Source organism: Eretmochelys imbricata, chromosome 1 (assembly GCF_965152235.1).
Source record: "Eretmochelys imbricata isolate rEreImb1 chromosome 1, rEreImb1.hap1, whole genome shotgun sequence".
Taxonomy (NCBI): domain Eukaryota; kingdom Metazoa; phylum Chordata; order Testudines; family Cheloniidae; genus Eretmochelys; species Eretmochelys imbricata.
This window is the reverse complement of record NC_135572.1, coordinates 313641645-313660044: the sequence shown is the minus strand read 5'-3', so window position 1 is coordinate 313660044 and position 18400 is coordinate 313641645. Positions and strand designations below refer to the sequence as shown.

Here is an 18400-nt window from a genome sequence, read left to right as displayed (position 1 = left end):
AACCATTTAGTGCGTTTCACACATCTAGCATATATCTGTTTGTTTTAATCCTGTATCTCTAATATAACTTTTAATTTGCTCAAACTAAAGTGTCTGCTGGTAAAACGCTCCTAAAAATTTGTCACGCTTCTGCGGTTTTCCAAGTCCAGAAAAATGCCTTTTGCAGATACCAATTATAGACAAAAATAACATTGTGTATTCTGTTTCTGTGGTTCGTGGGTTTGGTTATACCTGGGTGAGCCAATAATAACTTTAGCCAAAAGAAGGACAGTAAGGATTAAATATTTTGAGGAAAAAAGCTTTCCTTTTCCTAAATTCTTGTATATTAGATTGTTTTAAGTAACTCAAGGAAATGGATTCTCCAGATAAAGACTATCATTGAGGATAATTATCCACTGGAACAATTTACTAAGGGTTGTGGCAAATTCTTCATCAGTAGTAATTTTTAAATCAAGATTGAATGTTTTTTCTAAAAGATATATATTCTAGTTCAAACAGGGATTATTTCAGGAAAGTTCTATAGCCAGGGAGGTCAGACTAGATGATCACAGTGCTCCCTTCTGGCCTCAGAATCTATGAAACCATATTTTATTTAAATTGTTAGTTTAAGATTATAAATACTGGATCAAGGGGAATAACCACGTTAGGCTAAAAGTGACTGGAATAATGTGTCAGAAATTGTTCTTCTGTTAGCTTCTGATGAAAATGTTGTGTCCCTGCTTCACATACAGTCAAAATCATCAGCAGTAACTTTTTCATACTTGTATCTTATTATGCCAAGTCTACAATGCAATTCCCATTGGTATTAATACTTAAGAATAATGCCTGAGATAGAAGCTGATGGGAGTTTTACCATTGACTTCAATGTACCAAGGATTTTACCCAGTGAATATAATAAAAGAAAATCAGGATTGGATCAAAAACAATTAGCTAACCAAAATAAATAAATTAAAAGTTGATAAACGCATAACCAATAGTGGTCCATGTTGTCGTACCTTTCTCCACAAGCAGTCCCACTGAAGTCAATGGGACCACACTGGTGAAGTAAACTGCTACTCAGTATGAATCGGGGTATCACAATCCAGCACATTATTTGTAATAAATAGTTTGATCAGATATATTATCGGCAAATCAAATGCACCATTGAATGATTTGATTATATAAGTTAGGCTCTTCAGGATATTATTTTTGGAAGCACATAAATTGTTGACATAACTATTAATTGTTTACGGTCTTCACTGTGGAAATTTAATTTTGTGTTATTCCTATGAAACACCTCTGACTTCCTAAGATCAGTCTTGTCTTGTAAATTACCATTTCCTTGTTAGAATGTAAAAATGGCCATATTGTGTCAGGTCAATGATCCATCTAGCCCAGTATCCTGTCTTCCGACAGTGGCCAATGCCACATGCTTCAGAGGGAATGAACAGAACAGGTCAATTATCAAGTGATCCATCTCCTGTCACCCAGTCCCAGCTTCTGGCAATTAGAGGCTTAGGAACACAATATTTGAGTTTGTATTTACTTGTATATGGCCTATATACACTCTAGTATGGAAAATACCCAGGATAACATTCTTATATTGCCCTAGCACTAAAAATACAATAGAAGTCCTTTGGCCATTCCATTCAAACTAGAGGCTTTGATATAGTTTAGGCAGAGGGCATGGCATGGGAAGAAGATAATCAGGTACATTGCAGCAAATGAATACCATAGTATAGTTAAAACAATAACAATTTAACCATATTATAAAACACTTTTGCCAAACAATAATATTTTATATTTTATCAGTGAGGTAGAAACTGGAATACCTTGCCTGCACCAGTAGATCCAGAAACAGTTAACAGCTCTCCTTTCTCAATTTTAAAGTTGATATCTTTAAGAACAGGAGTGCCATAAAGTGGAAAGTTACTAAAGAGGAGATTATTATCATTGCTGGAAACTTTTCTGCTCTCCTGCTTTGCTTTTATAAATATCTCCCCAATTCCCTGCAAAAACATTAGACAGGCAATAAATAGAAGAAAGACATATGCAGACACGTATGTAATACTGTAGAGCTGTATTTTTTTAAACACAGGTAAGAAAAGTATGCACTTATTCTAAAATTTGTTTTCTTAGATCTACATGATTTCATTATTACATTTTAAAAATAATAAATTTATTAAATGATCTTTACAGTAAACCTGGCTTTTTGCTAAAGTTGGGGTGATAAGTGCAGGCACCTTTAACTTTGCTATTTTTCCAGCATCAACACAGCTTTGGAGACGGATTCTGATCCCATGCTGGTGTCAATCAGGAATAACTAGTGAAACACTGCCAAAATGCAAACAAAGTGCTTCCTCCAAAATTTCCATTTTGGCATAATTTGACATGTTTAAATGTGATTTTCCCAAGATAGTGCACTTTCTCACCCATCACCCCTAAAGCAGTCTTCTCTAATTGGTGTGGGCAGCCAATGGAGAGAGCAAGTTTTCACTAACTAAGGGATTGATCAGCAGACAATCCTAAACTAGGGCAGGGAACCTGGGATTAGCACAGATGATCCAGAAAAAGGTTGTGGGGTTTTATTTTTCGTTTGTTTTGTTCTATGTAATTAATGGGAAAAAATCTGAAATTAAAAAATATTTCTAGTAATTTTATTTTGTTTGATTTAAGTTCTAACCTCGTCCCAGAAGGCTGTTACTTTTTCCAGCTCAACACCAGTTGTTGTTAAATTATACTCCAGAGTTTTATATTCTTCTTTTTGCAAGAAATCCTGTAAGCATAATGACAATAGATTATAGCAAAGGGTATTAGACTACACTATCACACACAAACAGATAATACACAGCGCAGTTAATCAGTGCATTTATATCAACTTCAGCAGCTGGTATTCAGTCTTATCATTGTATTTTTGTGTTCTAGTGCAAGGGAGATGAATATGTTTTGTGTGTAGTGTGTTTCCTTATCTCTTGGAAGCACGAGGAAGTTGCTTGTGAAGATGGAGACTCTGTCACCACCAGCCAAAACGTACCGTATGGGCATCAGGGTCTGATTAAGAGTGGTTATAAAAACTTGGTATATCCTTGGTTTTAAGGGCTTACATTGGGCAATGTCATGCAACCAGTCAAAATCCTTTTTAAACAAAAATTTTGTTGATGAAATAATTAGAAATATTGGTAAGCAAAGAAACAAACTACTTATCTGTTCTTTCTCACTTACCCCATGACTGCAAAAAAATGAGTTAATTATCAAGGTATATCCACCAAAAAGGAAAGTTATATAACAGATCTTTGCTACTGCAGCTTTAAGGTTGTATAATTAAAATGGTAGAAGTCAGAGAAGGCAAAAATAAAGGTTTCTTCAGCAGCATTGCACTAATATTATTTTATGGCATACACTTAACAGGCAAAACAGGAATAGAAAATAGGACGTGTGTAATTTGGTTAAGCTAATGTTGCTGTAGGAAAGTTAACTTTTGCATTCTCTGGCTTTACTAAAGAATTATTAAAATTGTACAGTTCATATAAAAAGTTATTCTATTTAAGTTCCATTTTCCTTTTTCAAAGGGGAGAGCTAAAGGCTCCTCTACCCCCCAATGCCTTCTTTAAAGTCCTGAGGCCAAATTTTGCCAGCTTAGGCCCTGATCGAGTATGATATTTAAGCACATACCTAATGGGACAACACACAATCATGAAGTTACTCACATGAGTGAGTATTTGTAGGACTAGAGTCTTAAGCACCAAAATTTATTCTTTAGGTAGTACCTATATGGTGATTTAGGCAAGGACAGCTTCACTCCCCGTCAGCCAGACAGATAGGGTTGCCAACTGTCTAATCGCACAAACCAAAACACCCTCTTCCCTGATTCTGCCCAGAGGCCCCACCCCTTCCCCGCCCCTTCTCCGAGGCCACGCCCCACTCACTCCATCCCCACTCCCTCTGTCACTCGCTCTCCTCCACTCTCACTCACTTTCACCGAGCTGTGGCAGGGGGTTGGAGTACAGGAGGGGGTGCGGGCTCTGGGCTGAGGGGTGGGGCCGAGTGGTTCAGAGTGTGGGAGGGGGCTCCGGCTGAACCTGGCACAGGGGGTTGGAGTTCAGGAAGGGGTACAGGGTGCAAGTTCTAGGAGGAAGTTTGGGTGCTGGAGGGAACTCCAGGCTGGGGCAGGGGATTGGGGTGCAGGAGGGGGTGAGGGGTGCAGGCTCTGGGAGGGAGTTTGGGTGCAGGAGGGGGCTGGGGTAGGGGGTTGGAGTACAGGAGGGGATGCAGGGTGCAGGCTCTGGTCAGGAGGCACTTACCACAGTTCATGGCCAATGGGAGCTGCAGAGTCGGCACTGGGGGCGGGGGCAGGATGTGGTGCCTCCTGCTTCCCGCCCCCAAGGGGAAGCAGGGACATGCCAGCCACTTTCTGGTGCAGCATGGAATCAGGGCAGGCAGGGAGCATGCCTTAGCCCCGCTGTGCCACCAGACTTTCAGCGCCTAAAGTCTCCCAGTTTGACTTCAGTAGCCTCCAGGAGATATGGCCTGATTCCAGGAGACTCCCAGCAAAACCAGCAGGGTTGGCAACCCTACAGACAGACCATTAAATCCTTCCTGCCCTGGTCCAATGTGGGGTTTGTCCTTCCTGTCATAGATCTGAATCTCAAACACTCAAGTTTAGATTTGACCCTTTGCAAAGTGCAGAGATCAGACCAGCATGAAATCCAGATCAGAATCTCCCCCGTCCAACTCTCGTTTGTCCCTGGTCCTCTCTTTCTCCCACCCCCCTGCTCAACCCAAACAAATAAAAAAAGCCAGTTTAGAACTGTTCTAATTCCATATTATGATTCAGGTCTATCTATAAGTACTATCTCATGCATTCTTATCACATTAATTATAAAAATGTATTATATTCAATAACTTTAACAAAAAAAATGGAGAGAGCTGATGAGATTTGGACAAAAAATAATATAAGAATTCCAAGAGAGATCTGAAACAGCATTTTTAAATGATCCATCCCATAAGACCCCATCTTGAATTCACTGCACACATCCAAAACTACTGTTGACATAGTGGGTGTTTGAGGTATGCAACAATTGTAAGACTGCCCCTTGTCATGTTTAAATTCTGCTGAAAGATTTATTCTACAGGTAAGAGGCAATAACTTGGAAGTGCTTCCCATTTAAAGATTGTGGTTCTGAGGTGACTTTAGATCAGAAAACCATACAAGCAATTCATGTTATATGAAACTGTGTACTTTTGATGAGGGATTGACAAAATAAGGTACTATAAAGGATTAGGTTTTGTATCTGGAAGGATCTTAGTTTATATACAGTACCTGTATTTTGTTGATTGCTCCAAGAGAGTCATACCATGTCTGCACAGCCCCGGGGAACTGCCTAGTGACTGTCATTCGAAGAACAATGCAGAATGAGATGGTGGTAAATATTTTTCGGACAATAATTCCATGCGTCAGTGCAAGGGGAAGCACACACAAAAACACCACAAAAAAACCTGAGAAGAAGAAGGCTGAACTGTTGAAATATCTCACATATGCAGCTTTTCGGGTCAGTTTCAGTTCAGTTCTGTCAAAAAAAGAAGTGTAAAGATTCATTGTTCATAGTGACAGAAAGGTGGGTGAAAAATTTAGTGACACAGGCTTAACTATGTGTCCATGTTTGTCATTACTTTCCAAGACTACTGAAGAAGTGACCCCATTCCTACTATTAGTGTGAAAGCTTGAGGAAAGGGAAGCAGATACACTGAGCCCTGGTCTACACTACGAGTTTAGGTCAAATTTAGCAGTGTTAGATAGATTTAACGTCCACACGACTAAGCCATTTTTGTCGACTTAAAGAGCTCTTAAAATTGATTTCTGTACTCCTCCCTGACGAGGGGATTAGTGCTGAAATTGACATCACTGGGTTGAATTTGGGGTAGTGTGGACGCAATTCGATGGTATTGGCCTCCGGGAGCTATCCCAGAGTACTCCACTGTGACTGCTCTGGACAGCACTTTCAACTCAGATGCACTAGCCAGATACACAGGAAAAGCACCGGGAACTTTTGAATTTCATTTCCTGTTTTGCCAGCGTGGCGAGCTCATCAGTAGAGGTGACCATGCAGAGCTCATCAGCACAAGTGGCATGCAGTCCTAGAATCGCAAAAGAGCTCCAGCATGGACCGAACAGGAGGTACTGGATCTGATCGCTGTATGGGGAGATGAATCCGTGCTATCAGAACTCCGTTCTAAAAGACGAAATGCCAAAATATTTGAAAAAATCTCCAAGGGCACGATGGACAGAGGCTATAACAGGGACCCACAGCAGTGCCGCATGAAAATTAAGGAGCTCAGGCAAGCCTACCAAAAAACCAAAGAGGCAAATGGCCACTCTGGGTCAGAGCCCCAGACATGCCGCTTCTATGATGAGCTGCATGCAATTCTAGGGGATGCCCCTACCACTACCATGCCCCTACCATGCCCCTACCATGCAGGTCCCCTTGTCCGTGGACACCTGCAAGGGGACCTGCATGCAACAGGGGTGAGGATTCTGGGGACAAGGAAGATGAGGAGGAGGAGAAGGAGGATAGTGCACAACAGGCAAGTGGAGAAACCGTTCTCCCTGACAGCCAGGAACTGTTTATCACCCTGGCGGGCTCCCAGACCGGGAAGCTGGAGAAGGCACCTCTGGTGAGTGTACCTTTGTAAATATAATACATGGTTTAAAAGCAAGCATATTTAATGATTAATTTGCCCTGAAGACTTGGGATGCATTCACGGCCAGAACAGCTACTGGAAAACTCTGTTAACGTGTCTGTGGATGGAGCAGAAATCCTCCAGGGACATTATTAAGGGAACATTCAGAGGTGGCCGTTCCTGCTGGGCTGTTTGCCTGTGGCTGAAAAGAAATCATCCCCGCTTTTAGCCACTTGGTGGGAGGCGGGAGCCGTTCATACTGAGCTGTTCGCGTTTGGCTGGCAGGGATCTTCCCTGATACTAGTCACGCAGTGGGAGGAGGGGATAAGCGATCATCCCAGAGAATTGTGGGGGGGAGGGAGTTTGTGCTGCATGTTAACCCGAAAACCGCAGCCCCTCCTTTTAAATGGCCAACCCAATAGGTGGTTGGTATGGGAAAGGAAGGTGCTGCTGTTTGAAACCATTCCCACATGTTATGAAGGTTGAAGAAGCCAAAAGACTGTGGCTTACCATGGCTGCCTGCAAGCTGAATTCTGTTGCCCGGCCCTGCGTGTGTGATCTCTCACACCAAACCGGCAGGCCCTCAATATAAGAGGCAAAATGCGACCTTGTACCGAAAGCACATGTGCTATGTAATGTTAACAGCTTGGTTCACCATGAAAGAGTCTACCCATTGTTCTCTAAAATGTGTCTCTTACATACTACTCTCCCTTTTTTTCCTCCTGCAGCTGCAAATGTTTCAACGCTCCCCCTATCATCTCCAGCCCAGAGGCTAGCGCAGATAAGAAGGCAAAAAAAATGCACTCGCAATGAAATGTTCTTTGAGCTCATGCAGTCTTCCTGCACTGAAAGAGCTTAGCAGAATGTGTGGAGGCAAACAATGACAGAGTCCTGGAAAGCAGAAAATGAACGCGAGAACAGGAGGGACAAGCAAGATGAGAGGTTGTGGGAACAAGAGGAGAGGTGGTGGTAGCATGATGAGAGGAGGCAGGATGCAATGCTGAGGCTACTGGGGGATCAAACTGATATGCTTCGGCATCTGGTGGAGCTGCAGAAAAGGCAACAGGAGCGCAGACTGCCACTACAGCCCCTGTGTAACCGCCCACATTCCTCTCCAAGTTCCATAGCCTCCTCACCCAGATGCCCAAGAACGCGGGGGGAACGGGACTCCAGGTACCCAACCACTCCACCCCAGAGGATTGCCCAAGCAACAGAAGGCTGGCATTGAATAAGTTTTGAAGTGCAGTGTGGCCTTGTCCTTCCCTCCTCCCCTCATCCACCACCCCACCCAGTGCTTCCCTCCTCCCCCACCCATCCCGGGCTACTTTGGCAGTTATCCCCCTAGTTGTGTGATGAATTAACAAAGAATGCATGATTTTGAAACAACAATGACTTTATTGCCTCTGCAAGTGGTGATCGAAGGTGGGAGGGCAGTTGGCTTACAGGGAAGTAGAGTGAACCAAGCGGGTGGGTTTTCATCAAGGAGAAACAAACAGAACTGTCACACCATAGCCTGGCCAGTCATGAAACTGGTTTTCAAAGCTTCTCTGATGCGCAGTGCACCCTGCTGTGCTCTTCTAATCACCCTGGTGTCTGGCTGCACATAATCAGCAGCCAGGCAATTTGCCTCAACCTCCCACCCCGCCATAAACGTCTCCCCCTCACTCTCACAGACATCGTGGAGCACACAGCAAGCAACAATAACAATGGGAATATTGGTTTCACTGAGGTCTAACCGAGTCAGTAAACTACACCAGCGCACTTTTAAACATCCAAATGCACATTCTACAACCATTCTGCACTTGCTAAGCCTGTAGTTGAACAGCTCCTGACTAATGTCCAGGGTGCCTGTGTATGGCTTCATGAGCCATGGCATTAAGGGGATAACTATAGGCATTTCAACATTCCCAACAGTTATTTTCTGGTCTGGAAAGTAAGTCCCTTCCTGCAGCAGTTCAAACAGACCAGAGTTCCTGAAGATGCAAGTGTCATGTACCTTTCCCGGCCATCCCACACTGATGTCGGTGAAATGTCCCCTGTGATCCACCAGTGCTTGCAGCACCATTAAAAAGTACCCCTTGTGGTTTACGTACTGGCTGCCAAGGTGGTCCAGTCCCAAGACAGGGATATGCATTCCGTCTATCACTCCACCACAGTTAGGGAATCCCATTGCAGCAAAGCCATCTACTATGACCTGCACATTTCCCAGAGTCACTACCCTTGATAGCAGCAGCTCAGTGATTGTGTTGGCTACTTGCATCACAGCAGCCCCCACAGTAGATTTGCCCATTCCAAATTGATTCCTGACTGACCAGTAGTTGTCTGACGTTACAAACTTCCAGAGGGCTATCATCACTCGCTTGTGAACTGTGAGGGCTACTCTCATCTTGGTATTCTTGTGCTTCAGGGCAGGGGAAAGCAAAGTCACAAAGTTCCATGAAAGTGCCCTCACGCATGCAAAAGTTTCGCGGCCACGGGGAATCATCCGAGACCTGCAACACTGTGCAGTCCCACCAGTCTGTGCTTGTTTCCCAGGCCCAGAATCAGCATTCCATGGCATGAGCCTGCCCCATTGCCACCAGGATGTCGAAATTGCCAGTGCCCGGACTTTGAGAGAAGTCTGTATCCATGTCCTCATCACTCTCGTCACCACACTGCCATCGCCTCCTTGCCTGCTTTTGCTGGTTCTGGTTCTTCACATACTGCAGGATAATGTGCAAGGTGTTTACAATGCTCATAACTGCTGCAGAGATCTGAGTGGGCTCCATGCTTGCCTTGGTATGGCGTCTGCAGGAGAGCAGAGTTGCAGCGGAAGCAGTGGCTGACAATGGATGCCATGAAAATAGATATTTATAGAGAACAACAAGAGGACCTGCGAGGTAGATTCATAAGAGCAGAAGAGCAGAGTTGTAGCGGAAGCGGTAGATGATGACGGTTAGCACCGCACACATTTCCCGAGGAAGAACACACGTACCCGGGAGCCCATGAAGACAACATGGAGAAATTCGCTATTGAGACAATAGTAGCAGAGCAGAGTTGCACCAAAAGTGGTTGACGATAACAATTAGCAGTCCTACTGCACCATCTGCTGAAAGCAGTATGGCGTCCGCACGGAAAAAAGGCACGAAACGATTGTCTGCCGTTGCTTTCACGGAGAGAGGGGCGATTGATGACATGTACCCAAAACCACCCGCAACAATGTTTTTGCCCCATCAGGCATTGGGAGCTTAACCCAGAATTCCAATGGGTGGCGGAGACTGAGGGAACTGTGGGATAGCTACCCACAGTGCACCGCTCCGTAAGTCGATGCTAGCCATGGTAATGAGGACGCACTCCGCCGACTTAATGTGCTTAGTGTGGACATACATAATCTACTGTATAAAATCAATTTCTAAAAATCTACTTCTATAATATTGACCTAATTTCGTAGTGTAGACATACCCTTATGCAACTCCCACTGGCATTTCTCAGGGCATAATTTTGCCCACCAAGTCTATACTCTGTCTTAATATAAAATACTCCAATATCTAGCATAGGGGCGGGCAAACTTTTTGGCCTGAGGGCCACATCAGATTTTGGAAATCGTATGGAGAGCCGGTTAGGGGAGGCTGTGCCTCCCCCCGCCCCCCTGCTTCTTGCCCCCTGACCCCCACCCCGGGACTTCTGCCCCATCCAACATCCCCTGTTCCCTGACAGCCCGCCCAGGACCCCTCGCCATCCATCCCCCCCACACTCCCTGTCCCCTGACTGCCCCTGGAACCCCTACCCCTGATTGCCTCCCACCACCCCATCCAACCCCTCCTCTCCTCTCTCCTTCCTGACTGCCCCCCCGGGACCCCTGCCCCATCCAACCACCCTTTCTCCCTAACCACCCCCAGGACACCTGCCCCTGACTGCGCCCCACCACCCCATCCAACTCCCCCTCCTTCCTGACTGCCCCCCAAGGACCCCTGCCCCCATTCAACCCCCGTGTTACTCGCCCTCTGACCACCCTGACCCTTATCCACCCCCTGCCCCCTGACCACCACCACCCCCCAAACTCCCCTGCCCTCTATCAACCCCCCCTGCTCCGTGACTCCTTATCGCGCTGGAGCACCGGTAAAGTGCTCTCCATAGTAATGTGCTACTTACAGTGTACTGAGCCACTGCCCTTCACCCTGCCCTTATTAGCCATAGGATTCTGAGGCCTGCTTTTGACAGGGGGTTAAAAAATGGCAAAGAGGGTGAATCAGAGGAGGGGGTGGCCAGAGTCTGAGCAGCGGGGTGGAAATTTACTGGTCAGGGGCATCAAGCAGCTGGAGGCAGCATTAGGAGAGGGGTTAAAGGGCAAAATCAGGAATGAGCGGGGGAGGAGGCAGAGTTAAACCCAGGAGTGAGGCGCTGGCAGAGGGTGTTAGAGGGCAAAACCCAGCACAGGCGGGGCACAGAGGGTAACAGTTACCCAGTGGGACTGAGACACCAGTGTTTGCAAAATAGTTTGTTGGGGGGGGCAAGAGGCTTTTTTATTTGAGCAAAGTGGCTTTTTTGTATGGTCACACGAACTGAGCATGCTCAGTAACATCTGCTGAAGCCACTGTCCTTTAACCTGCCCTTATTAGCCATAAAAATCTGCTGACTGCTATTTACAGGAGTTAAAAAGGGGCAAAGGGAGCAAATGGGAGCAGGGGGGGTGGCCAGGTTCTGAGCAGGGGGGCGGACATTGACTGGTCAGGGGGGTCAAGCAGCTGGAGGCAAGATTAGGAGAGGGGCCAAAGGACAAAATCAGGGCTGGCGGGGGGGAGGAGCAGGAGTTAAGCTCGGGGTAAAGTGCTGGCAGAGGATGACAGAGGGCAAAATCTGGCACAGGCAGGGGCACAGTGGGTAACAGTTACCCTAGTGGATTCAGACACCAGTGTTTGCAAAAATGGTGGGGGGCAAAGGGGCTTTTTTTATTTCCCCTCTCACAGACAGGACCTCTCAGCATCAGCTTCCCAGGGCTGGGTTCTTAAAGACACAGGCATCCCAATGCCTAGTCAATGCAACCCCTCTTTGTCTGATGTAATCTCCTGAGGCTACGTCTACACTACAAAGTTCAAAGCGCTGCCGCAGGTTATCCACCTCGACAAGGGATTAGCTCCGAGCACTGGGAGCCGAGCCTGTCTACACTAGCGCTTTAAAGCACTCAAACTTGCTTGGGGGGGGCTGATTTTTCACACCCCCTAAGCCAGCTAGTTAGAGCGCTTTAACTGCCAGTGTAGATAATCCTGGCAAGTTATGTCAGCATAGAGTCACTACAGTTACTATGTCACTTGTGTGCATGTCTCCTGGACTCCTTGTCTCAGCAGTCAGGGTACTCACCAGAAGCACTTGTATAGATTCAGAGTGAGGTGCACCATGAATAGATATCTCACTGTATTTTGGGAAGCTTTGGTTTGGCAGTGTATGCTGGGTACCAAACAGGTCAGACAGGGGTGGTTGTGGCCCTGGGATCCAACTTCTTATAAGGCATTGTTAACCTTCCACTAATTTTATATTTATCCCATACATAAACATATACATAATATTTACACCTTTTTTTCTAAACCCACAAACCTGCCTGGCCCCCCTCACTGTCTTCCATCTCACAGAGAATCATGGAGCTTGCATGGCTCTGCACTACTGTCATGAGCGTTTGCACCCAAAAGTGCATAGTCCTTTACTATTTGCAGATCAGCAAACGTACATGTGGGGTGTGACATTATACTCTACTTTCTTTATGAAAATATGCTTATGATATGGATATGACGTAGCTAATATATACTTTATGCAAGATGGCTGATGTGGGGTATCATTGCAAAACTTAAGACCTATTGACTGTGTTTATCCAACGTGTAACGTTTGTATCTGAGGCTAGAAATATGGACCCTGTCTAGCTTGACTGCTTTTAACTCCCTGCTTATCGGAGTGGGGAAGCCGCCCCCCTATAGGCACAGACACAACTTTTTTTGTATAGTGATGTGCCCCATGAGGGTTAATGTGTATACATTAGACTCCAGGGCCTTGTACCATCCAGAAACATATGCAGCAGCGACAGGTCCGACTTTGCTAAAAAAAAAAAAGAAAAAAAAAGGCCATCTGATGTAGCTAATTCCTAAAGATAGCAGTCATCAGATTCCAGTGTTACAGATAGCACGTCCCTACAGATTGCAGTTTCTTGCATGTGTGTGTGTGCGTGTGTGTGTGTGTGTGAAAATGCTATCTGTAGGACCGGGCTACCTGCAGCAGCAACAGGTGCTACTTTGCTAAAAAAGGACATCTGATGTAGCTAATACAAGCAGTCTCACATGTAAAACCAAACTGATAGCTTTCTTTAACAGTGTAACAAGCCTTGTGGATGGGGGGAAGTGGTTGACATGGTCTATTTTGCCTTTAGTAAGGCTTTTGATACTGTCTCCCATAACCTGCTCATAAACAAACTATGGAAATGCAACCTAGATGGAGCAACAAGGTTATTCCCACATAGATAGTCAGAAATCTCTCACATGGCATCTTACTCCACTGATGAATTTGCCGAGAGGAGGTCTTGGGCCAGGCATGCTTGGGAAACCAAAAGAAGCATGACTTTTAATAGGAGCCATGTTACCACAGTTGATGGGCAGAGAGGTCCAGAACCTAATAGAGAGGGACTCGGTCCCTGAGCTAATATTCTGAAAAGGGCAGGGTTTCTCTGCAACTCCTTGCCAGCAAGGAGCATCATACCCCTACCTGGTCTGTAGTGGGCAAACCTTGTCCAGGATAATTCGGAGGAAATTCAGGGACTTTCCCAGTCTTCCAACCTTTCTCTGGCAGGAGAGTAGGATTTGGCCCTCTGTCCTTATTGAGATAAAATTCTTACTGAGGACAGGGATTGGGCCCATTATCTTCATGTGGATTTAACAGCAACAGGTTGCTGAGGTTACTCCCTTCTAGATAGATTAGGTTTTGTACATCTTTCTTAGTCATGGCATCCATAGAAAATGGGAAATTTAGATTAACTGATATGCTGCTTTAGAGAACTGCCAGCAGAAGAGATCCTTTTATTAAAGTTTTTAGCAAACATAAGTTTGTCAAGTACAGCAAAAATACAAAGAGTCAGAGAATGGAGAGAAAAAGGGGGAGAAAGGGCAGGGAGAGAAGAGAAGCACCAGGGATTAAAGTGAAAAGAAGGAAACTAAATCTCTAGGAAAAACCTGAATTTGGGGTGGGATGGGGATAAGGAAGTGTATAACACAAAAAGCACTGCTTTGCAGGTATGTAGAAAAAAAACCCACTAGGACTATGTGAAACACACTGGAGAACAACATTTTCTTATCTCGTTGTGCTAAACTGCAAGAAGCTTCCTGATAGCAGTGCCATAAAATGATAGAAATAGGCTGAGCTTTCGTGCACCCTTTATCCCACTATTTCAACCTTAGATGTCTGCGTTTAATCATTCAGTGAATATACGTCATCAGAGATGTGTCTCATCACTGGAGCTCCCAGGATGTTTCGTAATAGGAATTCTGTGTCTCTAGAAGCTCACTAACCTTTTAAAATCCAAAATGGTTTGGAACAAGCTTGCCCGGGAGACTACCTGTGTTTTCATATCCTATTTAAACAGTTGTAAACAGCACAGATGCCCAAATTGTCTTGCTTTAAATGAGAGGGGATTGCTCAAAAGATGGTAGTGGTGATTTTTTTTCCTATAAGGACACCTGAATTTTTGGAATTCACTTCCTCTGTTGCTCTGCCAGAGCCCAGATTTTTTTTTTTTTTTAACCTGTCTGGACATCTTGACTTGTTCAAAAGGCCGTGCCACTTCTCTGGCATTTCTGGAAGGGATGTATAGAGGTATTGTTCAGATTCCTGTTGTGGAGGGGATTTACCATTAGTATGAGCTCATTTGTGCTTTTAAGGCACAGCTTGTGTTGGTGGCAGTGCAGAGCCATACCATTCAGTGAAGAAGCCAGTGAAGAAGCTTGGCAACATGTGACCTCCAGAAGAGGTAAGCGGAATGTCCGGGTTCCAGTAACACAGACACAGGTAACTAACCGCTTTCATGTTCTCTCCGCAGGTACCGTTGCGGAGAGTGGACCAGATGATATGTCTGGGGCGAGAAAGCAGAAGGAGACTCCGCTGGTTGGAAGGCATGAGATGCGATGTCCTGAGGCTGGGGGTTCCACGACCACCACTCCCAAGAGGAGAAGGCGGGTGGTGGTGGTCGGGGACTCTCTCCTCCGGGGGACTGAGTCATCTATCTGCCGCCCTGACCGGGAAAACCGAGAAGTCTGCTGCTTGCCGGGGGCTAAGATTCGCGATGTGACGGAGAGACTGCCGAGACTCATCAAGCCCTCGGATCGCTACCCCTTCCTGCTTCTCCACGTGGGCACCAATGATACTGCCAAGAATGACCTTGAGCGGATCACTGCGGACTACGTGGCTCTGGGAAGAAGGATAAAGGAGTTTGAGGCGCAAGTGGTGTTCTCGTCCATCCTCCCCGTGGAAGGAAAAGGCCTGGGTAGGGACCGTCGAATCGTGGAAGTCAACGAATGGCTACGCAGGTGGTGTCGGAGAGAAGGCTTTGGATTCTTTGACCATGGGATGGTGTTCCATGAAGGAGGAGTGCTGGGCAGAGACGGGCTCCATCTTACGAAGAGAGGGAAGAGCATCTTTGCCAGCAGGCTGGCTAACCTAGTGAGGAGGGCTTTAAACTAGGTTCACCGGGGGAAGGAGACCAAAGCCCTGAGGTAAGTGGGAAAGAGGGATACCGGGAGGAAGCACAGGCAGAAATGTCTGTGAGGGGAGGGCTCCTGCCTCATACTGGGAATGAGGGGCGATCAACAGGTTATCTCAAGTGCTTATATACGAATGCACAAAGCCTTGGAAACAAGCAGGGAGAACTGGAGGTCCTGGTGATGTCAAGGAACTATGATGTGATTGGAATCACAGAGACTTGGTGGGATAACTCACATGACTGGAGTACTGTCATGGATGGTTATAAACTGTTCAGGAAGGACAGGCAGGGCAGAAAAGGTGGGGGAGTAGCACTGTATGTAAGGGAGCAGTATGACTGCTCAGAGCTCCGGTACGAAACTGTAGAAAAACCTGAGTGTCTCTGGATTAAGTTTAGAAGTGTGTGCAACAAGAGTGATGTAGTGGTGGGAGTCTGCTATAGACCACCGGACCAGGGGGATGAGGTAGATGAGGCTTTCTTCCGGCAGCTCACGGAAGCTACTAGATCGCATGCCCTGATTCTCATGGGTGACTTTAATTTTCCTGATATCTGCTGGGAAAGCAATACTGCGGTGCATAGACAATCCAGGAAGTTTTTGGAAAGCGTAGGGGACAATTTCCTGGTGCAAGTGCTAGAGGAGCCAACTAGGGGGGGCACTTTTCTTGACCTGCTGCTCACAAACCGGGTAGAATTAGTGGGGGAAGCAAAAGTGGATGGGAATCTGGGAGGCAGTGACCATGAGTTGGTTGAGTTCAGGATCCTGACGCAGGGAAGAAAGGTAAGCAGCAGGATACGGACCCTGGACTTCAGGAAAGCAGACTTCGACTCCCTCAGAGAACGGATGGCCAGGATCCCCTGGGGGACTAACTTGAAGGGGAAAGGAGTCCAGGAGAGCTGGCTGTATTTCAAGGAATCCCTGTTGAGGTTACAGGGACAAACCATCCCGATGAGTCGAAAGAATAGTAAATATGGCAGGCGACCGGCTTGGCTTAACGGTGAAATCCTAGCGGATCTGAAACATAAAAAAGAAGCTTACAAGAAGTGGAAGGTTGGACATATGACCAGGGAAGAGTATAAAAATATTGCTCGGGCATGTAGGAATGAAATCAGGAGGGCCAAATCGCACCTGGAGCTGCAGCTAGCGAGAGATGTCAAGAGTAACAAGAAGGGTTTCTTCAGGTATGTTGGCAACAAGAAGAAAGCCAAGGAAAGTGTGGGCCCCTTACTGAATGAGGGAGGCAACCTAGTGACAGAGGATGTGGAAAAAGCTAATGTACTCAATGCTTTTTTTGCCTCTGTTTTCACTAACAAGGTCAGCTCCCAGACTGCTACGCTGGGCATCACAAAATGGGGAAGAGATGGCCAGCCCTCTGTGGAGATAGAGGTGGTTAGGGACTATTTAGAAAAGCTGGACGTGCACAAGTCCATGGGGCCGGACGAGTTGCATCCGAGAGTGCTGAAGGAATTGGCAGCTGTGATTGCAGAGCCATTGGCCATTATCTTTGAAAACTCGTGGCGAACCGGGGAAGTCCCGGATGACTGGAAAAAGGCTAATGTAGTGCCAATCTTTAAAAAAGGGAAGAAGGAGGATCCTGGGAACTACAGGCCAGTCAGCCTCACCTCAGTCCCTGGAAAAATCATGGAGCAGGTCCTCAAAGAATCAATCTTGAAGTACTTGCATGAGAGGAAAGTGATCAGGAACAGCCAGCATGGATTCACCAAGGGAAGGTCATGCCTGACTAATCTAATCGCCTTTTATCATGAGATTACTGGTTCTGTGGATGAAGGGAAAGCAGTGGATGTATTGTTTCTTGACTTTAGCAAAGCTTTTGACACGGTCTCCCACAGTATTCTTGTCAGCAAGTTAAGGAAGTATGGGCTGGATGAATGCACTATAGGGTGGGTAGAAAGCTGGCTAGATTGTCGGGCTCAACGGGTAGTGATCAATGGCTCCATGTCTAGTTGGCAGCCGGTGTCAAGTGGAGTGCCCCAGGGGTCGGTCCTGGGGCCGGTTTTGTTCAATATCTTCATAAATGATCTGGAGGATGGTGTGGATTGCACTCTCAGCAAATTTGCGGACGATACTAAACTGGGAGGAGTGGTAGATACGCTGGAGGGGAGGGATAGGATACAGAAGGACCTAGACAAATTGGAGGATTGGGCCAAAAGAAATCTGATGAGGTTCAATAAGGATAAGTGCAGGGTCCTGCACTTAGGACGGAAGAATCCAATGCACCGCTACAGACTAGGGACCGAATGGCTAGGCAGCAGTTCTGCGGAAAAGGACCTAGGGGTGACAGTGGACGAGAAGCTGGATATGAGTCAGCAGTGTGCCCTTGTTGCCAAGAAGGCCAATGGCATTTTGGGATGTATACGTAGGGGCATAGCGAGCAGATCGAGGGACGTGATCGTCCCCCTCTATTCGACATTGGTGAGGCCTCATCTGGAGTACTGTGTCCAGTTTTGGGCCCCACACTACAAGAAGGATGTGGATAAATTGGAGAGAGTCCAGCGAAGGGCAACAAAAATGATTAGGGGTCTAGAACACATGACTTATGAGGAGAGGCTGAGGGAGCTGGGATTGTTTAGCCTGCAGAAGAGAAGAATGAGGGGGGATTTGATAGCTGCTTTCAACTACCTGAAAGGGGGTTCCAAAGAGGATGGCTCTAGACTGTTCTCAATGGTAGCAGATGACAGAACGAGGAGTAATGGCCTCAAGTTGCAGTGGGGGAGGTTTAGATTGGATATTAGGAAAAACTTTTTCACTAAGAGGGTGGTGAAACACTGGAATGCGTTACCTAGGGAGGTGGTGGAATCTCCTACCTTGGAAGTTTTTAAGGTCAGGCTTGACAAAGCCCTGGCTGGGATGATTTAACTGGGAATTGGTCCTGCTTCGAGCAGGGGGTTGGACTAGATGACCTTCAGGGGTCCCTTCCAACCCTGATATTCTATGATTCTATGATTCTATGATTCATTCCAGAGGAGTGTTTCTGCTCTACACACTTTCAGGGTAGCTAGCACTGTTGGCTGGTG

At 46.2% G+C, this 18400-nt stretch overlaps 1 protein-coding gene across 1 annotated transcript in view; it reads right to left on the bottom strand.

The window, feature by feature from the left end:
* The window catches only part of CFTR (CF transmembrane conductance regulator), a 147342-nt gene that overhangs the window by 97824 nt on the left and 31118 nt on the right, over positions 1-18400 (bottom strand). Inside the window, exons 8-10 of the mRNA XM_077841557.1 lie at positions 5300-5546; positions 2663-2755; positions 1812-1988 (exon numbers count right to left, since the gene is read on the bottom strand). Coding sequence (XP_077697683.1) covers positions 1812-1988; positions 2663-2755; positions 5300-5546 — 517 coding nt within the window. The remainder of the gene's footprint in view (positions 1-1811; positions 1989-2662; positions 2756-5299; positions 5547-18400) is intronic.